Source organism: Lepus europaeus, chromosome X, assembly GCF_033115175.1.
Source record: "Lepus europaeus isolate LE1 chromosome X, mLepTim1.pri, whole genome shotgun sequence".
In the NCBI taxonomy this organism is placed as follows: Eukaryota; Metazoa; Chordata; class Mammalia; order Lagomorpha; family Leporidae; genus Lepus; species Lepus europaeus.
The window spans coordinates 134,858,950-134,885,980 of NC_084850.1; the positions used below are offsets into that span (position 1 = coordinate 134,858,950).

Genomic DNA, 27,031 nt, shown 5'->3' on the forward strand with positions numbered 1-27,031 from the left:
TTTGCATCAGGAACAGTGGGGCCATGAGCAAGTTCACAAGCTCTGTGCTCTAAGTCCTTGTCTGTAAGATAGGGATAATAGGCCGGCGCCGCGGCTCACTAGGCTAATCCTCCGCCTTGCGGCGCCGGCACACCGGGTTCTAGTCCCGGTCGGGGCACCGATCCTGTCCTGGTTGCCCCTCTTCCAGGCCAGCTCTCTGCTGTGGCCAGGGAGTGCAGTGGAGGATGGCCCAAGTGCTAGGGCCTTGCACCCCATGGGAAACCAGGAGAAGCACCTGGCTCCTGCCATCGGATCAGCGCGGTGCGGTGGCCATTGGAGGGTGAACCAACGGCAAAAGGAAGACCTTTCTCTCTGTCTCTCTCTCACTGTCCACTCTGCCTGTCAAAAAAAAAAAAAAAAAGATAGGGATAATAATACCGTGCATACTTCTTCATGAGGATATTAGGCGGATTAAGAGTTAATAGGTAAAGTTCTTAAAAGAATGCTTAACACATAGTAAGGACTCCATAGAAACTAGCAGAACTACTAATAAATTATTCCTAGGACCCTACAATGCAAACGGTGTGAGATAGGTGAAGAGGTATAAGGCAGAATGAAAGGCTAACCGTGAAGGCAACTTGTAGATGACTGGGAAACTGGAGTTTTTAAACTTTCTCTTCTTGTTTCGATCTTCGGGGTCTTATGTGTACATGTTTATGGGATATTATGTGATGCTTCATTATATCAATCAGGGTAAATATATTTATCTCTTCAAGAATTTAACATTTCTGTATAGTAAAAAAAAAAAAAGCCCTTAATCCTATTTTCTATGTTTCTTTAAATGAATTAGCACTATCTACAGTCACCCTACTGTGCAATAGAACCCCAGAACCTCTTACTCCTGTCTACCTAGAACCTAGTACCCATCAATCAACCTTTCCCAGGCCTTCACTTCTCACCTCCCTCCCTGGCCTCTGGTAACCACCATTGTATTTTTAACTTCAATGAAATTTCCTATTTTTAAAATCTCGCATATGGGTGAGATCATGTGATATTTGGCTTTTTTTTTTTTCCTTTTTTTTTTTTGACAGGCAGAGTGGACAGTGAGAGAGAGAGACAGAGAGAAAGGTCTTCCTTTTGCCGTTGGTTCACCCTCCAATGACCGCCGCGGTAGGCGCGCTGCGGCCAGCACACCGCGCTGTTCCGATGGCAGGAGCCAGGTGCTTCCTCCTGGTCTCCCATGGGGTGCAGGGCCCAAGCACTTGGGCCATCCTCCACTGCACTCCCTGGCCACAGCAGAGAGCTGGCCTGGAAGAGGGGCAACCAGGACAGAATCCGGCACCCCGACGGGGACTAGAACCCGGGGTACCAGCGCCACAGGTGGAGGATTAGCCTATTGAGCTACAGCGACGCCGGCCTGTAGTGGTTTCTGATGATTCTTTTTATTTCTGTTGTGTCTGTCATTACATTTCCGTTACTATCTTGGATTTTTACAGATTTAGGTCTTCTCTCTCCTTTTTTTGGTTAGTTGGGCCAATGGTGTGTTGATTTTGTTTATTTTTTCAAAGAACCAGCTCCTGGTTTTGTTGATCTTTTGTATTATTATTATTTTTTTTTGTTTCAATTCTGTTTATTTCTTCTCTAATCTTTAGTATTTCTTTCCTCCTGCTGGGTTTGGGCTTGATTGGCTGCTGTTTGTCTAAATCCTTGAGGTGCATGGAGAGTTCATTTGTTTGGTTCCTTTCCAATTTCTTGATGTAGGCACCAACTGCTATAAACTTTCCTCTTAGCACTGCTTTTGCTGTGTCCCACAGGTTTTGATAGGTTGTGTTATCATTTTCATAAAAACCATTAAAAGAGAGAAGGGCATTATATAATGATTAAAGGATCTATCCAACAGGAAGACATTACTATAATAAATGTATACGCACCAAATTACAGGGCGCCTGGCTACTTGAAAGAATTACTAAAGGATTTAAAGGGAGACATAGATTCAAATACTATAGTAACAGGGGACCTCCACACCCCACTCTCACCAATGGACTGATCAACCAGACAGAAAACCAACAAGGAAACAACAGAGTTAATTGATGCTATAGACCAAATAGACCTAGTAGATATCTTCAGAACCTTCCACTCCACAGCCAGAGAGTTCACGTATGTCTCCCCAGTACATGGAACGTTCTCTAGGATCGACCATATGCTAGGGCCATAAAGGGAGCCTCAACAGATTCAAAAAAAATTGAAACTATACCATGAATCTTCTCAGACCATAGCGCAGTGAAACTCAAAATCAACAACCCAACAATCTCTACACCATATGCAAACATATGGAGAATGGACAACACGACCCTGAATGAACAGTGGGTCATCGGAGAGGTTAAACTAAAGAAACACGGAGCTACTATTCCTAGAAACAACCTCTATCCATGAATTTGCTCCCTCCAAAGCGAAGGCAAGGAAAACTAAATGTATGAGTTCTGCAGTAACTCCTTCATGAGGACGCAGGTTTTTTCTCAGGGGGAGAGTGACCGTCCTTGAAACACTGGGAGTTGAAATAAGAAATGGGCGAATGCAAAAAGTTCTGGATCTGTGGCGCCGGCACACCGGGTTCTAGTCCCGGTCGGGGCACTGATCCTGTCCCGGTTGCCCCTCTTCCAGGCCAGCTCTCTGCTGTGGCCAGGGAGTGCAGTGGAGGATGGCCCAAGTCCTTGGGCCCTGCACCCCATGGGAGACCAGGAGAAGCACCTGGCTCCTGCCATCGGATCGGCGCGGTGCGCCAGCCACAGCGCGCCTACCGCGGCGGCCATTGGAGGGTGAACCAACGGCAAAGGAAGACCTTTCTCTCTGTCTCTCTCTACTGTCCACTCTGCCTGTCAAAAATTTTAAAAAAAAAAAGAAATGGGCGAATGCAAAAAGTTCTGGATCATTTCTCAGAGGAGAAGCCGGTTCTCAGGGAAGGTCAGGGACACCTAAACTCTTCTGTGGCTTAATCAATCATTTAAGGAAGGATATACTCAGAGACATTAACATGGACATTCCGGACCAAGGGCTGCCACCATTGGAAGAGACATGAAGAGACATCTGGGTCGAAGGCCTTTATTTCGGAAGTGGCAAAAGTGAATCCCAGAGAGGTCGGGTGGCACAAGCTAGGCTACAGCTGTCAAAACTGAAGTTAAAACAGGCCTCACGAATCTCAGTTTTAGACTTTTTCTCCCCCACCACTTCATTGGAGAAAGCTTTGGATACAATGGCAAAAAATTCTCATTCTAGTCTTGTAAGTTCTTAAACTGAAGAAAGTAATGAATTTATGAAAAAATGCATATTCTAAGATCCCATTATCCAGAGAGTCTTCAGACCTAGAGCTGGACAAGGATAGAACCCTCAGATGACTCTTAAAAATGTGCTTTGAGAGGCCGGCGCCGCGGCTCAACAGGCTGATCCTCCGCCTTGCGGCGCTGGCACACCGGGTTCTAGTCCCGGTCGGGGCGCCGGATTCTGTCCCGGTTGCCCCTCTTCCAGGCCAGCTCTCTGCTGTGGCCAGGGAGTGCAGTGGAGGATGGCCCAAGTGCTTGGGCCCTGCACCCCATGGGAGACCAGGAGAAGCACCTGGCTCCTGGCTTCGGAACAGCGTGGTGCGCCGGCCGCGAGCAGCCATTGGAGGGTGAACCAACGGCAAAGGAAGACCTTTCTGTCTGTCTCTCTCTCACTATCCACTCTGCCTGTCAAAAATTAAAAAAAAAAAAAAGAGAAATCCCAATAAAAGAAGTCTCAACTGCTTTGAGATTTGGACATGAAGTGGTTCTTTGAAACCAACATCTTGAAGTACTTGAATGCAAATAAATCAAAGAGGATTAGGTTCTATTATCTTCTATGTACACTTGATGCTTCTCTCCGTTTCTACTCAGAATGGAAGAACGCGGACAGAAGTGCTACCCTAAAGAGACTTGGCGTTAAGTCTTGTGTTCACATATAAGCTGGCAATACATTCCCATATGGGGACTTTGGAGAGGATTCCTGCTGGGACAAACACACTAATATTAGCGAACGTTAAATCAAGATGTGAAGGAAACTATATTGATTTTTTTTTTTGACAGGCAGAGTGGACAGTGAGAGAGAGACAGAGAGAAAGGTCTTCCTTTTGCGGTTGGTTCACCCTCCAATGGCCGCCGCAGTAGGCGCTCTGCGGCTGGCGCACCGCGCTGTTCCGATGGCAGGAGCCAGGTGCTTCTCCTGGTCTCCCATGGGGTGCAGGGCCCAAGCACTTGGGCCATCCTCCACTGCACTCCCTGGCCACAGCAGAGAGCTGGCCTGGAAGAGGGGCAAGCGGGACAGGATCGGTGCCCCGACCGGGACTAGAACCCGGTGTGCCGGCGCCGCAAGGCGGAGGATTAGCCTGTTGAGCCACGGCGCCGGCTTGGTGCCACAAATTTATTCTATGACTTTGACAATGCAGAATGAAGTGTGGCTTTTTTTTTTCCCCTCAAGAAAATACGTAGCTCTCACTACCTCCGTCAGAAAAAAAAAGAAGAAGTAGTAAACAGTACTTACTCATTTGGACACATAATTTGCCTATGGACTTTACATATTTTTATTCAATCTAAGATTCCTTTTTTTTTTTTCCTTTGGATAAGTGTGTTTCTAAAATAGAGCAATCGTTTGGGATGTACGTGTTCCTAATGGAACGGTGGGTACACAAGCCAGGACATGAGTTAGAGAGAGACGGTGCGGCTTTTGTCTTGTATTTGCCTCACAAGCATCTTGGCTGGCCTGATTGACGTGACTCCGAGAGCGTCCCCTAATTATGGGGGCCAGAATTGTGGCCTAGTGGATAAAACTGGTATCTGTGATGCCGGCGTCCCATATAGGCACTGGTTCAAGTCCCGGCTGCTCCACTTCCGATCCAGTTCTCTGCTATGGCCTGGGAAAGCTTAGCAGAAGATGGCCCAAGTTCTTGGGCCCCTGCACCCATGCGGGAGACCTGGAGGAAGCTCTGGGCTTCTGACTTGGGTCTGGCATAGCACCAGCAATTTCGGCCATTTGAGAAGTAAACGGTGGATAAAAGATCTCTCTCTGCCCTTCCTCCCTTCTCTCTCTCTCTCTCTCTCTCCACCTTTCAAATAAATTAAAAAAAAAAAAACTTCAAAAAAATGCCTCATTATGTGGTTGACCAGATATATTTCCAAAATTAAGACCCTCTTCTAGGGCCAGAATTGTGGTACTGACAGTTAAAGCTACCGCCTGCAGTGCTGGCATCCCATATGGGCACCGGTTCAAGTCCCAGCTGCTCCACTTCCCATCCAGCTCTCTGCTATGGCCTGGGAAAGCAGTAGAAGATGGCCCAAGTCCTTGGGCCCCTGCACCTGTGTGGGAGACCCGGAGGAAGCTCCTGGCTTCAGATCGGCACAGCTCCAGCTGTTGCAGCCATTTGGGGACTGAACCAGCAGATGGAAGACCTTTCTCTCTCTCTCTCTCTCTCTCTCTCTCTCTCTCTGTGTGTGTGTGTGTGTGTTTGGGTGTAACTCTTTCCAATAAATAAATCTTGAAAAAATATTTATTCTAAAATAGGAAATCAATTCAGTACTTTTTGTTCAATGAACCTTGCAACTATAGTAACTGGACAAGAAAATACAGCAGAAATGACCGTCATGTTATCTTCATTTTAAACAATTTGAGGTCCTCATTTCTAGGACCGAGGGAAATTTGTTACATGTCTTTTACTTGGTTTATTTTTCTAAAATTAGGCCAAGAAAAATAATCAGTTGTAGGACTTGAATGTATAAAGATCATTACTTCCCACAAATCACTCAGTCTTTATTTTATATTCGGAAATACTAAATATCCCTTTCAGGTTGAAAATCTTCCCCCTGAACTAATGAAAGGAAAGCTAACATCTATATTGTAATTACTCCAGTAGAAATCTAAGGTGTTAGCCGGCGCCGTGGCTCACTAGGCTAATCCTCCGCCTTGCGGCGCCGGCACACCGGGTTCTAGTCCCGGTCGGGGCACCGATCCTGTCCTGGTTGCACCTCTTCCAGGCCAGCTCTCTGCTGTGGCCCAGGAGTGCAGTGGAGGATGGCCCAAGTGCTTGGGCCCTGCACCCCATGGGAGACCAGGAGAAGCACCTGGCTCCTGCCATCGGATCAGCGTGGTGCGCCGGCCGCAGAGCGCCTACCGCGGCGGCCATTGGAGGGTGAACCAACGGCAAAAAGGAAGACCTTTCTCTCTGTCTCCCTCTACTGTCCACTCTGCCTGTCAAAAAAAAAAAAATCTAAGGTGTTAGGTTTTTTTTCTGATTAGTTTCTTTCAGCATTAAAAAATCAAACAACTATGAGAACACATCACAAACACAAAGGGTAAGATCTGACAATATATATTAAATATATAAAAGATAAATGTATACTATAAAATAGTAAATATATAAAAGAAAAAAATGATAATTCAGATTATCTAGAATGAGCTTAATAGTTGAAAATGAGTCATCCAAATGCAGGATATCATTTGTTATTCAGAAAAACTCAAATGAGATAGAGAAAGGTAGAAGAAAATCTGAGGTATGGATAGGCAAGACACCTTTTCTGAAATATGGTTGAACCAGGACATTAGTGTATGTCTTCCGAATCCACTTCCCAGGCTCTATCCACTGTACTTCCCTAACACCACAGAGTGGAAGATATTCATTCCAGAGGGCATTCGAATGTTATATAGGGGGCTAGCTTCATGGTGCAATGGGTTAAGCCTCTCTTGTGACATTAGCTGCTTAACTTCCTATCCAGCTCCCTGTTGGTGCAGCAGAGAGAAAGCAGGAGAAGATAGCCCAAATACTTGGGTTCCTGCACCACCCGCAGGAATGCTGGACATTCACTGTGGTACAACAAGTTATGCTGTCACCTGAGATGCCAACATCCCAAATGGTTGCCAGGTTGGGCCCCTGCTGCTCCACTTCTGATCTAGCTCCCTTCTAATACACCTAGAAAAGCAGTGGAAGATGGCTCAAGTGTTTGGGTTCCTGCCATCCATGTGGGAGACCTGGGTGGAATTCCAGGCTTTGGCTTGGCCCAGCCCTGGCTGTTGCAACCATTTCAGGAGTGAACCAAAGAATGGAAGATTAATCTCTCTCTCTCTCTCTCTCTCTCTCTCTCTCTGTAATTCTGCCTTTCAAATAAATAAAATAAGTCTTTTAAAAAAGAATGCTATCTATGCGGGACACACAGCAGACTCATAGAATGGCAGATGTCCTAAACAGCACTCTGGCCTCAGAATCAGCCCTTAAGGCATTCAGATCTGGCTACAAAGCCCATGAGAGTTTCGCAGGCATGGAAAGTGAAGACACTGTGGCCAAAAAAAATGACCTAAATGAAAGATCTCTGTGAGTGAGATCCCAGCAGAAAGAATGGGCCATCAAAGAAGGAGGTACCTTTCTCTGAAGGGAGGAGAGAACTTCCACTTTGACTATGACCTTGTCTAAATATGATCAGAGTTGGCGAACTCAAAAGGCTTCCATAGCCTTGGCAACTCATGACAAGAGCCTAGGGATGCCATAAACATCCCTTACTGATGCCATAAACAAGAGTGTCAATTTGTTAAGTCAACAACAGGAGTCACTGTGCACTTACTCCTCATGTAGGATCTCTGTCCTTAATGTGCTGTACATTGTGATTTAATGCTATAACTAGTACTCAAACAGTACTCTATACTTTGTGTGGGTGCAGTCTGTTGAAATCTTTACTTAGTTGTATACTAAGTTGATCTTCCGTATATAAAGAGAATTGAAAATGAATCTTGATGAAGAATGGGATGGGAGAGGGAGTGGGAGATGGGATGGTTGCAGGTGGGAGGGAGGTTATGGAGGGGAAACCACTATAATCCAAAAGTTGTACTTTGGAAATTTATATTTATTAAATAAAAGTTGAAAAACAAAGAATGCTATAAATGCATTTATGTCTTCTGGACATCACCTGAAATCCATGACAAGTACCCTGTCAGCTCACGGTATGAGCTAAGTATGTAAAAATGAATTTAGACTAGTGTGCATGAAGCACACAAAAGCTAAAATATGTCGTGACATAGCCAGTAGATTTCAGATGTTCAAAAATCTTTATGAAAATCATCTCTGAACATAACATTTATATATAAATTTCCCCCTTTTTTTACTCCTAGCCTTTCCTTCCAATAAAATTTTTCTCCTACTTTGATTTCAGGTTGTCTTGTTCTAAAATTCCTAGGGTCCCCATGTTCTACCCTAACTCCAGACGAAAACCAAATATTATCATTTAAATTATGGAGTAAGTGCCTGATTAGACGTACTGTCATTTTCATCAAGTGGTTTTAGCATGAGATAAAGATCTTCTTTTAAAGGTTCATTTATTTATCTGAAAGGCTGAATTAGAGGAGGTGGGTGAGGGGAGTAAGAGATCTTTCGTCTGCTAGTTTACTCCCCAAATGGCCCCAACAGCTGGGCCTGTGCCAGGCTGAAACTAGGATCCTGGGGCTTCTTCTGGGTCTCTGAGGTGGATGCAGGGGCCCAAGGACTTGGGCCATCTTTTTTGCTGCTTTCCCAGGTGCATTAGCAGGGAGCTGGATCAGAAGAGGAGAACGCAGGTCTCAAACCGGTGCCCATATGGAATGCCAGTGTCCCAGACAGCAGCTTAACCCGCTATGCCACAATGCTGTCCCCTGAGGTAAGATCTATAACCCAAAGACAGAAGCAACAGTTCTGTAATTAGAGCCATTCTAGTAGCAAGTTAATTTCGGAAGTATATTGGAAACTCTCACGGGCTTTTTAGCCAGATCTGAATGCCTTAAGGGCTGATTCTGAGGCCAGAGTGCTGTTTAGGACATCTGCCATTCTATGATTGGATTTCAAGCAGTCTTTTTGGGTGCTATTGCAATCAGGCCCCTAGGCATGTTACTTCACTGATGCCAATTGTGATGCTGACTCTAATCTGCAACTATAGACAGTGCTATACTGGACGAGCTCCCTTGCACTCTGCCTTCCTCGAAGTACTTATGCTTTTGAATTAGAAATGTGTATAATGGCCAGCGCCGTGGCTTAACAGGCTAATCCTCCGCCTTGCGGCGCCGGCACACCGGGTTCTAGTCCCGGTCGGGGCACCGATCCTGTCCCGGTTGCCCCTCTTCCAGGCCAGCTCTCTGCTGTGGCCAGGGAGTGCAGTGGAGGATGGCCCAAGTTTTTGGGCCCTGCACGCCATGGGAGACCAGGAGAAGCACCTGGCTCCTGCCATCGGATCAGCGCGGTGCGCCGGCCGCAGCGTGCCTACCGCGGCGGCCATTGGAGGGTGAACCAATGGCAAAAAGGAAGACCTTTCTCTCTCTCTCTGTCTCCCTCTACTGTCCACTCTGCCTGTCAAAAAAATAAAAAAATAAAAAAAATAGAAATGTGTATAATGATCAAAATTCAAGGGCGCATGCAGAGAAAAGTGATTGTTGTTTCTGTTCCCTTGATATCCAGCCCCATTTCTCAGAGGCAACCCATACTCTTATGTGTATCTTTCAGATATTCTATGGCATATAAAAACATAGTATATGTATACACACTCATGCAGACATACTACATATACACATTTTCCCCTGTCTTACTTGTATTTCGGAAGGTGGATAGATAAGCATGCTATTTGTACGTTGTCAGGTATTTTTTATAATAATTTATTCTGAAATAGACAACACATTAAGGACAGATCCCACATGGGGTGTAAGTACACAGTGACTCCTGTTGCTGACTTAACAATTTGACACTCCTGTTCATGGCGTCAGTAATCTCCCTAGGCTCTAGTCATGAGTCTGTCCTTAATGTGTTGTCTAATGTGCAGTGATGCTATAACTAGTACTGAAACTATTTTTACACTTTGTGGTTCTGCGTGGGTACAAACTGATGAGATCTTTACTAATTATATACTGAATCGATCTGTATATAAAGATAATTGGAAATGAAAAAAAAAAAAACCTGGTGTTAAATTGGAAATGGCATAGAATATTAATTAATTTTTTAAAAAAATATTATGTAGGATCTCTGTCTTTAATGTGCTGTACACTCTTATTTAATGCTATAACTAGTACTCCAACAGTATTTTTTTTTTTTACTTTGTGTTGCTATATGGGGGCAAACTGTTGAAATCGTTACCTAATTTATACTAAACTGATCTTTTGTATATAAAGAGAATTGAAAATGAATCATGATGTGATTGGAAGGGGAAAGGGAGTGTGAAAGGGGAGGGTTGTGGGTGGGAGGGAAGTTTTGGGAGGGGGAAGCCATTGTAACCCATGAGCTGTACTTTGGAAATTTATATTCATTAAATAAAAGTTAAAAAAAATAATTTATTCTACAATAAATCATTCTGTCTTTCCACCATGTAATTCTATTTCCTCCTTTCTCTTCTCCTTTAGCCGTCCTCTAGTGTCTTCAGTGACGAGCTATAGCTTATGTACTCAGTCCAAAGCCAACATTTTTCCCCCAGTTGGAATGTCAGCTGTTGTACAATCGGGTTTAGTTGTATGACGGTTGCAATGGATGCACGTATCATAATTAAAAGGTAATGTCCTCACACATCAGATGCTGTATCTATGTCCCTTTTTACACTTCACACCTCTGATTCATATTTGAAGTTGATAGACACCTGCCAATCTATTTTTCTGTATGCTTAACAACGATTCTCAGATGTTTTCATGTGGGTTTCATTCCAACAGCCTATTGAATATTAATAGATAACCAGAATTAAGGGAGACTAGGAAGCCATTTGGGAAGCAGGTAACTAGCAAACGAATCATCCAGAAAGTTCCATCATCTCTATCGAAGTGATGTATACTTGAGCCAATTATTTTCTGCCTTTCTCGTTAAAACCACAGTCTCGGCAATGACTGTAGTCCTATCCCCACAGGCGCCTGGTGATCTCTACTTGACTACAGACAGGAGACTCACCGAGGGCTAGAAACCTGAAGACCCCTCTGGTTTCGTGGAAGCAGATTTGGTTCTACTTATATCTTAACTACTTTTTCAAGCTGCTAACTGCTTGGAAATTGCAAGAAAACATATTGCATCCAAATACAGGTTTTAATGTCTACACGTCACACTTTTAAACTTAGGTCCCTAGATGCAGAATTACCGTGTGCATGCCACGCACAAGGAAGTAGAGTAAATATTTATAAAATAAATATAAATATTTATAAAATAAATATAAATATTTATAAAATAAATATAAAATATAAACTAAATGTATATAAATATTTATAAATATTTATAAAAAATTTATAAAATAAATAAAATAATTATCTCCTGGCATTATCTATTTTAGATCCTACCCTAAAAAGAATGTTACGATGACATGTATTTATTCGCATCAGAACGAAGCGCAGGATATAGCTCTAAGTTAATTTTATCTGGAGAGAAAATGTCATTACAATAGATAAAGGCCTTGTTTCAAAAACGGAGTAACAGAACTAATGCATTTTGCTCAGGTCTGAGCACTTCAGTCAAAGCTCAATGCTTAAAGTGACATTTTCAAGATACGATAGTACCGACGAAGGAATATCTCACAGGACGATGGAATATCACCGTGATAAATCTACTGAAAATGAGACAGATCACCCACGTGGCAAAGAAGCTCTTGTGTTGATTTTCTATCAACATGGTTTTAGGACCAGGTGACTGTGAGTGGACCTAGCTGGTATTTTATCTGAACTTAGGGGTTTTTGGAAATGTAGGTTTTGACAGGATCTGATCCCGGTCTCTATGGATCTTATAGAATTCAATTGGCAATCGGCAGCTCTGACTCACGGCTTTGTTTGTACTCCTATGTTTCAACACATCAGAAAAAGCTATTTTTTTTTCCCTATAGTTTCTAAGAATGTCTCTCGATTACAGAGCCTGAGTCTGAATCGTTTCTGGTTCCCTTTTCTAGCTCGTAGCCATCTTATTTCTTGTATATATGTCCATTACAGTGTCTTTCAGAAGCCATCAGGGATATGGCATCGATACGCAATATTTTACTGACTTAACGGCATGCAGAAAACATTTTTTGCAATAAACAACATTTAATATATTTATTTCTTTTTCTTTTGCCCATACATGACGGCAAGGAAAACAAATATTCTCGTATTTAATATATTTATTTCTTTTTCTTTTGCCCATACATGACTGCAATGAAAACAAATATTCTCGTATTTAATATATTTATTTCTTTTTCTTTTGCCCATACATGACGGCAAGGAAAACAAATATTCTCGTATTTCATATGACTTCTACAATAACCGCTTCCTCTACCTGAATGGCTACCATATTTGGTTCGTGGTTTTACACTTGTGGTCAAATGTTGCCATTCTCTCTGTTGATACAATTACATTTCCTAATCACTCTTCAGTTCCACCTGCTACATGACATACCTCATTGACGCATTGCTAAATAACAATGGTTAAGTATTATATAGTTCTTCCTGGCCTCCTTGAATTCTTTGTTATCTCTATATTTTTTTTTTGTCTTTCTCTGCAGATCATCTAAGGTCCTATTTGCCTGCCGCTCTGACTACCGGCTAGTGTTTCGAAAACACCCAGTTACTCCCATTACAAAAACTTGAAAACGCACCTCTTTGTGATTTAGTGGGTTATGCTTTCTTTCTTGGTCCTCGTTTCCTGACTTTGGAGAACATGTTTTCTGCACGACCAATAGGTTCTGCATGTACGTATAAAAAGAAGGCCCCTTCCTGCCTTCTCAGATGCAGGTGGGGGTGGGTCAATGAAACACAAATACGCAACAAGAATCATAATACCCAGATATATAAACTTCCACGAGAACGCCAAAGGAAGAGATATTAGTATAGTCTAGAATAATGGGAATTATGTTACATCTAGGAAAAGCAAAGTTTTCTAGAATGAAGAGAACTTTGAGATTTACTATAAATGTTCTGTATGAATACAGTTTTATGAAGGAATAGCAGTGTTCATTGACCTGGAGAGTTAGATTCTGCGACGTTCACTCATGGTAGAGTCTTAAACGATATCCGCTCCATTTCTCTTTTGTAAACCCTTAGAATATCCCACACCGAAGCCTTTAAATAGTGGATAGATTAGGAAAAAAATCGGACATGTTTTGCTACACTTGATGTTCTCATCGTTTGTTTAGAAACATAATAAATGTCATTTTCAAAGGGCGACACCCCCAGAAAAACCGGAAACAAAACTGTGTGTGGAAATTACGGCTCATTCTATGTAGCCACTTAAGGTAGTAGGAGTCACATGGGGGTTTACTATTCTTTGCACTTTTCAACCCTTCTGAAAATTATTATCTAGAAAGGAATGAACAATAACTGCTATCAAACAAGATTATCATTCATTTGAAGCAACTTTCCATCTTTGCATCTTCTTATGAAGCTCTCCATGAGTGGCATCACAAGAAACCGTCTCTCCATTCTTGGGGATCTGGTGGCATTTTATCTATATTTCCTGGTGATACTTCATTATTTCTAATACAATAAGGTAACATCTTCTCTCCCCCACTGACATGTTCCATGTGAACACAAACTTGTTTCATTATTCAACTTTCCAAAGCACCCACCAGTTAAGTATTTTATTTATAGTCCAAGCCCAAAAGTTGTTGAATAAATGGATGAATGAGCCATCCTACGGAAAGCTGGTTCTTGGGCTTGTTACTCATAGCATATTATGTCAAATATTGACTTCCGAAGCAGTAACCCCAAAATTAATAGGAAATGGAGTGAACATCAGGAAAATTGAGCTCTGAACTTTGTCATCTGTTTGGAAAATACTTTATAAAAAATGCTTGTTTTGACAACATTCTGACAGATTGCTTTATGAGATGTGCCCACAGCTGAGTATATTCAGAGGTGTACCAGTTAAAGGACAAATGAATTTAGGATTTAGTTTTCAGGCTTATATTTGCCAACAATCAAAAATGAATCAAAATGGAAAGAAAGCAATGAGATTAAATTGCTAATGAGCAAAACCAAAGCAATGTATGAATTATTACACAATATATAATGTATATAATAGAATATAGAATATTACAGATACAGAATATGAACACTTCACAATGCATTATGCAAAATCCATTTACACGATAAACTATTTAAAATATGAGCCTATAAACTAAAATACTGAAAGAATTCAATTATTAATTCTTTCCTTTTACAACTTTTCATTCAGAATAACAATAGCAGAAATGACAGTTTATGTAGACTATTAACTACATTTCTGTAATATTAGACAAACGAAGCCACAACGCTCTTTGGTTGATGTCTGATTGAACAAAGTACCCACCAGCCTTGACGTGTTCACCTTATAATTCTATATTATTTGTTATTTCAGATAAATAATTTCAAATAAACAATTAGAATATTGAAACAAGAAGGAACCTAAAATTCTTCATGTTTTAGAGCCTCTTCTCACAAAATAAAAAGTTAAAGAGGCCTGAGTTATGAAAAATGACATGGTTTTATCAGATTTAGTGCACTTTGATGTAGATATTTGTGGGAGAAGACACAAAGTTGTCGAACTTAGCCAATAATAAGCAAAATATAAAAATATTTAAATCGATGGCTATTTCAAATAACGTCGAAATAAGTACTATAGTTGCTATCCTCTGCATTTTATAATTAAAAAAACCTGTAAAACGTTTTTTTTTCAGAATCAACTATTCCAACATTTAGAAAGTTTCTCAAAGTAGTCCTATACATGTAAATGGAACCAAAAAAAAAAATAAAAATAAAAATAAATGTAAATGGAACCTACCTTTGAAATTTGGCCGGATTCTTGCATCATATCCCGATGTCCTTCCCATCAATTTGTCCAAGAAATCCGAGGGAGACAGAGTCTGCGAAGGCGGTTTTCCGGACCTGGAGTCATGGTCTTTGCAGAAAGCCGTCCTAAACACACCATGAACTATTTTAGCCACAATTCCATTCTCGTATTCTGAGAGGACAGATGCTCATAGGATGTTGAACATTATATTTTTGGGTAAAGATTAGTTGATGTGTTATTCAGAAGAAAAAAAAAAAAAGAGAAAACAAACTCTTTGGCCAACTTTCTGAACTTGTGCAATAGTCTGACGTTAACTTGAAATGATAAAGCGTAAATCCCGAGTCGTAGGTCGTACGTTTCTGAACTTAAAAACTATAAGAGATCCATGGGCTGTATACTGGAAATTTATATTCATTAAATAAAAGTTAAAAAAAAATAAAAAAAAAACTATAAGAGATTTGAGATGAGACAATTTACATCGTTTTATGATGTAGATTTTGTCTATTTTTTCTTTCTAGAGTGATCAGAGAAGTGAGGATGATAATTTCTGAAATTAATGTGATTGGCCATTTCCCCACGGCTTAACAATGTTCTTGTAGTTCAATCCTAAATATAAATTCTCTATCTTTTATAAGAGATATGTAATATGAGAAGCCAAACAAAGTAAATGGTGCAACTAATTATACCATTTTGCTTTTTTTTTTTTTTTAATCACCTGATAGATTCTATTCCAGGTATCACAGTAGTAGTTATCAATGTGATGACTAAAAAGAACCTTCAGTTAGAAATTTAGCTTCATTTTAAAAATAGGTCAACAATGAGCAAGTCTTTCCTTATGTTATTTTATCAGTAGTTATTTATATATGAGCCTTCGAATTGTTGACTCTCCAATAAGAATTCATAAGAAAGACAAATAATTTTGTCTTTTGAATTATCAAATATGCTAAAAGTAGATTGGGAAATGTCTCAACTTTTCATATCGCTGATAAAAAATGAATAGAAATCTAATAAAAGATAATATTTGGATTTTAACAAAATCAATTATTTTATAATACACAGCAGTTGCCTGAACGTTAATTTTCCCCCAAAGCATATATTTTTACAAGCTTTGTTTGCAATAGTTTGACAAAAAGTCTTGTTAAGGCTGTCACTAAGGAAATGCTACACTTTTGCTAGTTTTTTTCAGTGAAGAGACACAAATGTAAGTGTAAAGGTAACATAAGTATTTGGTAGGACTTAAAATGGATACAATCATCCAGAAATACTCACATTCCCATATGCAGGTTCATCTGAGTAATCAAGTATTATCTGATTATGATGATGGTGGTAGTGGTGAGGGTGATGATGGTGATGAAGATGATGACTCTAACAAAACCCCAGTCTATATATTTTTTTTTTCTTAATCATAGTAGGAGGTGTGAACCTGAAAGGAACACAGTGAGTTTCCCCAGTATTCATAGCATTATTGCTATGTGTTCCATTTCACTTGGTTCTGTGAAAAAAAATATAAAATGTGGTATAAATGAAGAGTCCTACACTTTGTTGTAAGAATATCTCCTCTCTCTATCCTGTCTTAGACCATCTACTATCAGACGATTATTTTAATCACAGGTAATAACTTGATAGTTTGAAGTAGCAATCGATTTGACAATTACGTGGAAAAACGCAAGTGTGCAAATAATTTATCACTTATTTTAATTATGCACGCTCCATTCCGCATGCCTACATAAAGGCAAAGATGTCCTATTAATTAAATTTTGGTAGGCAATTGGTTTCCAAATAGACTATACACTAGGATGTAGCATTGAAAAGAGATTTTTCAACATTTCAAGAAAATTTCTCAATTGTAGTGTGCTCCTGGTTGCTGGAATTACAAGTACCAAGTTGGCAAGAGAATTAGGATTCTTTTATAGTTTATATACAATGGGCACGCTCCTGGTAAATTAATCCAATCACTCGCACCACATGAAAAATATTGCACCTAATAATCCTTTTAAGTGACTTCCAGTAGAATTCAAAAGCAAAAAAAATCACCCTTCTATTGCAATATAAAGAGCATGCAACTTATCAGACTACCTTCACATTGGCTGTGAGAACGCGTGTTGAGATGCATAGAGTGGCGCGACGGACCATTAAACTTGCTTTTGTAAAAAAAATTTTTACCACCTTCCCACCATAATTAAGCTTTTTTTTTTAAATGAAGAAAAAAAAGAAATTCATTATTCACTATAAAATGAAAACCACATGATGCCGGACACAGAAAAATAGCTAAGAATGACAGCACGATGGTTCTCGTCCAAACAGTTTTCATGTGCAAAATACCAGCATGCAAAGTCGTTTCTCACCTACCTGAAGCGATTTGTTTCTAAGAAAAATGCAAACAAGGCTGTCACAATGTGCAGTAGCTGCCGGTTCATTCCTGTTTTCTGTGATGCTGGTGGAGAGAAATCCCGAAAATGATTCCAGAAAGAAGCTAGGGGGGGGGCAAAAAAAAAAAAAAAAAAGTCTTTCTCTATTGCCCAGATTCAAAATCGGGCAGACATGTCGTTTCCTTGAAAATCAAAAAGAGATTTGGATAACAGTGTGGTGAGAAAAAACAAAAAGTGCCAGTCCTGGGCGTCATGGTCAGGTGCAACCGAGGCTCAGGACCATCAGTGAACCGGTTAACCGAGCCAAAGACAAAGCCTCAGGACTGGTGAATTCCCCCCAGCTGCTTTTCCCTGAATAATAATAATAGTAATAATAATAATAATTAAAAAAAATGCTGCTACCTTAATCACATCACCATGCAAAAGGGGGCTGGTGACAATGCCATCCTGGAAGTCAGGGTGCTGTGTGGCTTTTGTTGCATACGCTCTCTGTTTAGCAAAGCTCTTTTCTCTAGAAAAATGTTCTTTTTTGTTAAAAAAAAAAAAAAAAAAGAAGTTGTAAATGAGGGAGAAAAAAATGTGCTGGAGTGGGTGGGGGGGGGGAAGAGAGGAAGATTGGTGAGATTCTGTGCTGGAATGAGGGCTACAGAGAGAGAGACGTGATGTTCCCCAGCCTATGCATTTCAGCACTCGGACAGCTCCTAGCTCTGAAGTGCGCATGTTTTTTTTTTTTTTTTTTTTTTTTTTTTTTTTGCAGTCGCTTGGGGCAGGGCGGGGGGGTCGGAAAGAGGCATTCCAGAGCGACTCGGATGTTCCCAGAGGTTGCTTGAAGGGGGGGGGGGTGCAAGCACATTGTGGGGGGGGGGGGGGGGAACAGAGAAACAGGATTCAGACTACTGACATGATAACCAAGGGTGTGTGAGTAGTCCACTCCCAGATAGTGGGAATGATAGGCAAAAGAGAAAAGGAAGGAAGGAAGGAAGGAAAGAGGACATTTCCTGGGCATACAGAAGCTCGTGTACAGAAACACGTGCGTGCAGAAATCCATAATTTAATTTACAGGTCCTTTACACCTGCCTCACCTCTTGGGTGTTTGCATTGGATTTTTTTTCATGTGTTCTCCAAGGACCTCTCTTACCTCTGAAGGGAAAGCCCCTTCCACTGAGCCTGTCTTCAGTGGCTCAAAATCTTTGGGGATATTCTTCACGTTAAAAAAAAAAAAAAGATTTGTAGAGAAGAAAAAAAAAAAAAAAAGATAATAGACCAGCAGGGGGCAGTAGCAATCTTTTCCTGCCTTGGTGAAAGGTTAGCATCAGGCTCCATTGATCTTCTGTATATAGAGAATTGAAAATGAATCTTGATGTGAATGGGGGGGGGGGAGCGGGAGAGGGGAGGGTTGCGGGTGGGAGGGAAGTTATGGGGGAGGGGGAAGCCATTGTAATCCATAAGCTGTACACTGGAAATTTCTATTCATTAAATAAAAGTTAAAAAAAAAAAAAAAGAAATCCAATTTTCCCAGAAAAAAAAAAAAAAAAAGAAATGGAGGAAGGAAAAGTGAGGTTAAAAGTTAACCACTAGGAAGGGTCATGTCATAAACTGTAAGATGTTCTTCTGCTAGATTGGGTTAAACTGACGGATAATAGTGAAAGTTAAAAAAAAAAATCCAGTGCAGAAATCTTGACGGGTAACCCTGTTATCTGAAGTTATATTTACAAATATTACTAATAATAAAAGCAGAAAAGGGTAAGATTGTTCAATGCAAGTAAACTAGCGATTTCTAAGGGGGAATGAAAAACATGTTGTACCCAAAGATGTGTGAGTAAAACTACATTTTTGTCTGTGAAATAAAACCTTGTCAGTCACCGTGTCATGCCATGACAGCTTTAATATTAAAAACAAGAGAATATAATTAATTTTTAGTCCATGAGCGAGTGCCCTGCCCTTGAAAACGTTTAAATATTACAGCAGAGTAGCAAAGAATTCTATGTTTTGGAAACGCGAATTCCGAGAGGAAAAATTGCAAGTTTTATTGAACCTCTTAATGCTCATGTAAATTAGCTGAGAATCCCGTTCAAATGCAAGTTCTGATTCAGCAGGTCCAGCATGGGGCCCGAGAGTCTGCATTTCTAACAAGTTCCTAGTTGAAGCTGGTCCTGCCGGTTCACAGGTCACAATTGGAACAGCGAGGCTCTTCATGCCATTTCATTAAATTTCTATTGCACCATAGAATATATGTTTCTATTCCACCATAGAATATATATTGCACCATAACAGTGAAAATTTAAGAACCGCCTCTGAGATGAATGTAGCAGCACCCAAGCATTCGGCTTACGTACAAAATCAGGTCTTTGGGTGCGTGTTATTAACCCTCGATCTAGCGAATGTGATTCAATTTAAAAGGAAAAAAAAAAAACAGTATGGAATATTGTAAGACATCCTTGGGCTGCGGCATCAAACCTATTGTCTTCCGAATTCATCCACATAGAAACTCTAGGTCTGGTTTTTATCCCTTGCGGTCTTGACCCAAAAATAAAATCAATTTCTGTAACTACGTTTCTTCCATTGGCACTATATGGAATGATAATGACACTATTTTTGTGCTTGGGATTCTTTTCCAAAAGGAAATACAAATGTAAAAAATAGGACAACATGATTTGTCCCAAATTTAAAGTTCTAACGAGGCTTAAGGCAGTGCACGTCTTTGCCAGTAATTCTTTTTTTTTTTTTTTTTTTTTTTTTTTTGACAGGCAGAGTGGATAGTGAGAGAGAGACAGAGAGAAAGGTCTTCCTTTCTGCCGTTGGTTCACCCTCCAATGGCCGCTGCTGCCGGCGCATCTCGCTGATCCGAAGCCAGGAGCCAGGTGCTTCTCCTGGTCTCCCATGCGGGTGCAGGGCCCAAGCACTTGGGCCATCCTCCACTGCCTTCCCGGGCCACAGCAGAGAGCTGGCCTGGAAGAGGGGCAACCAGGATAGAATCCGGCGCCCCAACCGGGACTAGAACCCGGTGTGCCGGCGCCACAGGTGGAGGATTAGCCTGTTAAGCCACGGCGCCGGCCCAGTAATTCTTTTAACGACAGTCGTATTATTAACCAGGAGTGGGGTGAGTATGGAAACCTGTGACAGAAGGAGATTCTGGCCAGTGGCATGAAATCATGGCATATATTATGTTAGAGTTGGAAAGGACTTTAGAGACGATGCTCTCTCTTCTCACATTATAGTTTTGTAGATAATATTGTGATAATATTCTATTATCATTTCATGCAGAGGATACATGGATGTATATTTCTATCAAGACCCATAAATCCAACTGCTTCCTAAATAATTCCTTTTGGCTGTCTTAAAAATCTCCTCAAACTCTTCATGTGAAAACAGAACTTTTGGTTAATTTCTCCATCCTGCTGGTATTCATTCTACTTCACTTGTTTCCCTGTCCCAAGTCCAATGCCCAAGATATGATCTCTAAAAACTCCCTCTCAACCACCTACCATATCCGGTTCTCACCACGTCCTATTGATTTTATCCCCCAAATATCTACCAAGGCTGTCCATTTCTTTCCTTCTCAACCTCTATGATCCCAGTACGGATGTCTTGATTTCTTATCTTGCGCTGCTGTAGAGAACCACCTTACTAGAGTATCCGATCCAACCGCTGGCCCTCTTCCACCTCATCCCTTGCTCCAGCCACAATGGTTGTTCAAATACCAGGATCTGGTTATGTCACAGTCCCTGGTTAACGCTGTAGCTCTCTCCACTGAAGTTTGGGTAGAACAAAGAAACTACTTGATCACCCCCTACTCTTCGTATCCTTCCCCTCTAAGCATATTGATTGTTTTTTAGTCCCTCATTCTTTTTTTTTTTTTTTTTACAGGCAGAGTGGACAGTGAGAGAGAGAGAGACAGAGAGAAAGGTCTTCCTTTTGCCGTTGGTTCACCCTCCAATGGCCGCTGCGGCCGGCGCACCGCGCTGATCAGAAGGCAGGAGCCAGGTGCTTCTCCTGGTCTCCCATGGGGTGCAGGGCCCAAGCACTTGGGCCATCCTCCACTGCACTCCCTGGCCACAGCAGAGAGCTGGCCTGGAAGAGGGGCAACCGGGTAGTCCCTCATTCTTGCTGTATTGCTTAATCTTATGAAGTGCTCATGCCTCTCATCTTTGTCTAGTTCATACCAGCTTATTTTTCAAATTCCTGCTCATGTATTACTTCCTGAAGACCTTCTCTAACCTGCATAATTCTATCAACTCAGATTCAATGAACTCATCACCACTGCATGCACACCTGTGTAGGACTATTTAATTATCTTATGAGCTTTGCAATGGAGAAGGAGAGCAGATGTTTTGGTCCATCATTGTATCCTCATATTCTCAGTGATGACAATAGTCGTGATGGTACTACTGAAGGTAACCAGACGTGCTGCTTAGTCGAAGTCATGGGTGTAAATATTTGTAGTTTGTGGTTAACAAATATTTCTGTCAAGAATTATTTGTTAGGAAATTAACAAATTAAGAGCTGCGATTATTTGAAAGAACACCAAGTTCAGTGGCTCAGCATTCTAAGGCGTGAAATGAAACTCAAAGTAGAACAATATGAACCTGATTGATTTGGTGACCTTCGACGGTCATTTAAAACTCTCTAAGCTGCATTTTAACAATATGTAAAATATATATAATGTTGGTACAAGATGTATCTCTATGTAGGATAGTCTTGAAAGCCACTCGGTTATAATATCTACTGGCTGTTAAAATTCATGTTTTTACTTTGTTTCTTTGAACAATTCCATTTTCAAAGAAGTCAGTCTCAGGAGCTTTGTAAAGACCTATTTACAATGCAATGCAATCCTGAAGTCTAATCTCCCTATGCCTGTAACTCACCAAATTACAACTGGTTTAGGCATGTGGCACCTTCATTTTGTATTCTTCCTGTCAAGGAAATGAAAAAAAAAAAATATTACCCATCCAATGATGGCACAAAGATCAACACACAATATTTGGTCTATGTGATGATACATATTAAAATGTTTCAATGGATGGGCGGCGCCATGGCTCACTTGGCTAATCCTCTGCCTGTGGCGCCGGCACCCCGGGTTCTAGTCTCGGTTGGGGCACCGGATTCTGTCCCGGTTGCTCCTCTTCCAGGCCAGCTCTCTGCTGTGGCCCGGGAAGGCAGTGGAGGATGGCCCAAGTGCTTGGGCCCTGCACCCCATGGGAGACCAGGAGGAAGCACCTGGCTCCTGGCTTCGGATTGGCACAGCGTGCTGGCCATAGCAGCCATTTGGGGGGTGAACCAATGGAAGGAAGATCTCTCTCTCTCTCTCTCACTAACTCTGCCTGTCAAAAAAAATGTTTCAATGGATATAAACAATAGAAGCATTTCTTCTAAACATTAGCATCATTTATTGATAGTGGTAAGTCTCAAGAACCTCTAACAGATTAACCAAATTACCCATAGTATGTGGCAGAATAATAATTGAGATTCCCAACGGAGAATCTAAAGTTCATGGGAATTGGTCAGAATTTACAAGTTTACACGTTTAAGTGATGCAATCCTATTTTCAATATCTACTACTCAAGTGAACAGAATTCTTTCGCATCGTGCGCGATTGATGTTATTTTGCAAGTCAACGAAATCCTACAATATATCCACAACAATTTTTTTTTAACAGCCATGTTTTTATTTTGTTGCAGTAAATGCCATTTTGATAGCATTTGTGCCAACATCATACTAACACACACACACACACACACACAAACACACACACAAACACACACACAAACACACACGATGAATGGCAAGACCATATTTACAGTCTCAAAGTCAATTTCCTCTGGGGGAAAGTTGAAAAATGTCTAATATAGCAATATCCTGCATCAGGACTCCTAGTGAACTCTTACGGGTCGTCCCATGGAGTGATGGTCCTCCTCAAATATTAGCGCTACTCCTGCCCACTTGAAAAGATGAAGTGAAGATTAAGAAAGGACATATTCATTACAAATGAAATTCTATTACTAAACATGTGGCTTACGAGGTCAACATTAGTGATTGCCATCCCTTAACTATATATGCTATTACATTATTCAGGGTTCTTCAGATACAATAGGATATTTAAATATAGACACACTCTTCCTCACACACACACACCACATATACATATATATATATATATATATATATATATACACATACACACACACATATAAAGAGCTTAAATGGAGGGTGGCAAATGTGATTATGAAGTGAGGTCTCATGACAAGTTGCCTGCAAGCTGGAGGATATGATAGTAGCATGACTCATTCCAAGTCTAGAGTCTCAGGATCCACGAATCTGATGGTGTAACTCTAAAACTGAAGGTCAGAGAACCCCATGGCATTGCTTAAAGCAAGTCCTAGCGTTGAAGGCCAGAGAACCCAATGTTTTGATTTCAAAGAGCAAGAAAAGAAATGTGGACCAACTCCAGGAGAGAAGAGAAATGAATTGTATTTCCTCTACTTTATTGTTTTCCTTTTCCTCTTCCTCCTCCTTCATGGAAAATGACATTAAGAGGTAATTTTATTTTCATGAAAAAGTTTTAAATCCATGTGTAGTTTTTTCATTATATATATATTGAATTTTTTATATATTTATATTTTCAATATTTATATATTGAATTTTTATATATACACATGAACTTCTTAAAGACTCTCTCTTTAATCTTGTACAATACCCAAATATATCTATCATTTTTTCTTGTGATTTGCTTGTGATTTGCTTGAAGATATTTCTGCACATATTAGGAATTTTTATACTGAGATGAACATACTTTTTTATACAAATGCTGGGCTATAATAAACCTTGGTAGGAGAATTATAAGTTGAAATGTTCATTGTAGAGCACTTTCGTCTCCTTGGTTAACAGTATTGCAAAGTATTTATATTTTTTGTAGCTACTGTGAACGGAACTTATCTTCCAAGTTCTTTCTTAGCCATGGCATTGTCTGTGTATACAAGGCTATTGATTTTATTTATATCTCATTGTATCTATTTAAATTTAATTTTATTTTATATTCTGCAAGTTTACCAAACTCTCTTATGAGTTCCAATAGTCTCTTAGTGGAGTCTTTTGGTTCCCCTATGTATAAGATCTTGCCATCTGAAAACAGAGATAATTTGACTTGTCCATTTCCAATTTATATCCCTTTGATTCATTTTTCTTGCCTAATGGCTCTTGCTAAAATTTCCAGGACTATATTTTTAAATAGCAATGGTGAGAGTGTACAACCTTGTCTGGTTCTGGATCTCAGTGGAAATGCTACCAACATTTCTCTTCATTCCATATGATATTGGCCATGGGTTTGTCATAGATTCCTTGATTGTGTTGCGGAATGTCCCTTCTATACTCAATTTGCTTAAGGTTTTTTTATCATGAAAAGATGTATTATAGCACATTCTTTCTCTGCATCTATTGATGTATAGTTTTTATTCTTCACATTCTTAATGTGATATATTTATTGATATGCGTATGTTGAACCATCCCTGCATACCAGGGGTAAATCACACTTGGTCTGGGTGGATGATCTTTCTGATGTGTTATTGGATTTGATTAGCTGGTATTATGTTGAGGATCTTTGCATATATTCATCAGGGATATTGGTCTATAGTTCTCTTTTCTTGTTGTATGTACTTCTGGTTTTGGAACTAACGTGAGGCTGGATTCCCTAAAGGAATTTGGGAGGATTCCCTCCCTTTCAATTGTTTTGAATAGCTTGAGAAGAATTGGAATTAGTTCTTTTTTTTTTTTTTTTTGACAGGCAGAGTGGATAGTGAGAGAGAGACAGAGAGAAAGGTCTTCCTTTTTGCCGTTGGTTCACCCTCCAATGGCCGCCGCGGCCGGCGCATCGCGCTGATCCGAAGCCAGGAGCCCGGTGCTTCTCCTGGTCTCCCATGAAGGTGCAGGGCCCAAGCACTTGGGCCATCCTCCACTGCCTTCCCGGGCCACAGCAGAGAGCTGGCCTGGAAGAGGGGCAACCGGGACAGAATCCGGCGCCCCAACCGGGACTAGAACCCGGTGTGCCGGCGCCGCAAGGCGGAGGATTAGCCTGTTAAGCCACGGCGGCGCCGGCCAAGGAATTAGTTCTTCTTTAAAAGTTCGGTAGAATTCAGCAGTGAATCTGTCCTGTCCTGGGCTTTTCTTTGTTTTTGAGAATCTTTGTTACTGGTTTAATATCCATCTTGGTTATTGGTCTGTTTAGGTTTTCTGTGTCTTCATGACTCAATCTTGGTAGATCATATGTGTGCAGGAATCTATCCATTTTTTTCTAGACCTTCCAATTTGTTGGCATATAACTGTAGTAATTTCTGACAATTCTTTTTATTTCTGTGATATCTGTTTTTACGTCTCCTTTTTAATCTCTGATTTTATTGATTTGGGTCTTTTTCCTCTTTTTTTTTTTGGTTAGTTTGATCAGTGGTGTGTCAATTTTGTTTTTTTTTTTAGAAGAACAACTCTTTGTTTTACTGATCTTTTTTTATTTCAATGTTGTATACTTCTTATCTAATTTTAATTATTTCTTTCCCCCATGCTAATTATGAGTTTGTTGTTTTTCTAGATCCTTGAGATGCACTGATAGCTCATTGGTTTGATGACATTCCAATCTCTTGACGTAGGCACTAATTGCTACAAACTTCCCTCTTTAACACTGCTTTTGCTGTATCCCATAAGTTTTGATATCCTGATTTGTCATTTTTATTTGTTTCCAGGGATTTTTTTTTATTTCTCTTTTGATTTCTTCTATGATTTCACTGTTTGTTCAGTCTCCATGTGTTTGTATATTTTCTAGAGATGCTTAAGCTTTTAATTTCCAGCTTCATTCCGTTGTGGTCAGAGAAGATACATGGTACGATTTCAATTTTTTTTTGAATTTGATGAGACTTGTTGTATGGCCTAGAATATGGCCTCTCCTAGAGAAAGTGTCCTCCGTTGATGAAAAGAATGTGTATTCAACTGTGGGAGGAAATGTTCTGTAGCTATCAGTCAGGTCCATTTGGTCCATGGTATAGATTAGCTCTGTTGTTTCTTCGTTGATTTTCTGTCTATTGATCTGTCCATTGATGAACGTGGGGTGTTGAAGCCCCCCAGTACGATTGTGTTGGAGTCTATATCACTCTTTATATCCAATAACATTTATTTTAAATGGCCAGGCACCCAGTCATTGGGTGCCATATACATTGATTATAGTCACACCTTCTTGTTGAATAGACCACGTAATCATTACGTAGTGCCCTTCTTTGTCTCTCTTAATAGTTTGTGTGTTGACGTCTAGTTTGTGTGGTGTTAGGGTCTGCCCATTATTCCTCTCCATTAGCATGGAATACCTTTTTCCAGTCTTTTGCTTTCAGTCTGTGTGTATCTTTGTTGGTGAAGTGTGTTTTTTTTTGTAGGCAGCAAGTAGGTGGGTCTTGTTTTTCAATCCATTCAGCCAGTCTGTATCTTTTTTTTCTTTTTTTTGACAGGCAGAGTGGACAGTAGAGGGAGACAGAGAGAAAGGTCTTCCTTTTGCCGTTGGTTCACCCTCCAATGGCCGCCACGGTAGGCGCGCTGTGGCCGGCGCACCGCGCTGATCCGATGGCAGGAGCCAGGTGCTTCTCCTGGTCTCCCATGGGGTGCAGGGCCCAAGCACTTGGGCCATCCTCCACTGCACTCCCTGGCCACAGCAGAGAGCTGGCCTGGAAGAGGGGCAACCGGGACAGGATCGGTGCCCCTACCGGGACTAGAACCCGGTGTGCCGGCGCCGCAAGGCGGAGGATTAGCCTACTGAGCCGCGGCGCCGGCCCAGTCTGTATCTTTTTTTTTTTTTTTTTTTTTTTTTTTTTTTTTTGACAGGCAGAGTGGACAGTGAGAGAGAGACAGAGAGAAAGGTCTTCCTTTCGCCGTTGGTTCACCCTCCAATG

General features: G+C 40.8%; 1 protein-coding gene across 1 annotated transcript in view; it reads right to left on the reverse strand.

The window, feature by feature from the left end:
- The window catches only part of LOC133752893 (glycine receptor subunit alpha-2-like), a 69,141-nt gene extending 51,979 nt beyond the window's left edge, over positions 1-17,162 (reverse strand). Inside the window, exons 1-2 of the mRNA XM_062183158.1 lie at positions 17,095-17,162; positions 14,737-14,870 (exon numbers count right to left, since the gene is read on the reverse strand). Coding sequence (XP_062039142.1) covers positions 14,737-14,870; positions 17,095-17,162 — 202 coding nt within the window. The remainder of the gene's footprint in view (positions 1-14,736; positions 14,871-17,094) is intronic.
- Positions 17,163-27,031: the final 9,869 nt, after the last annotated feature.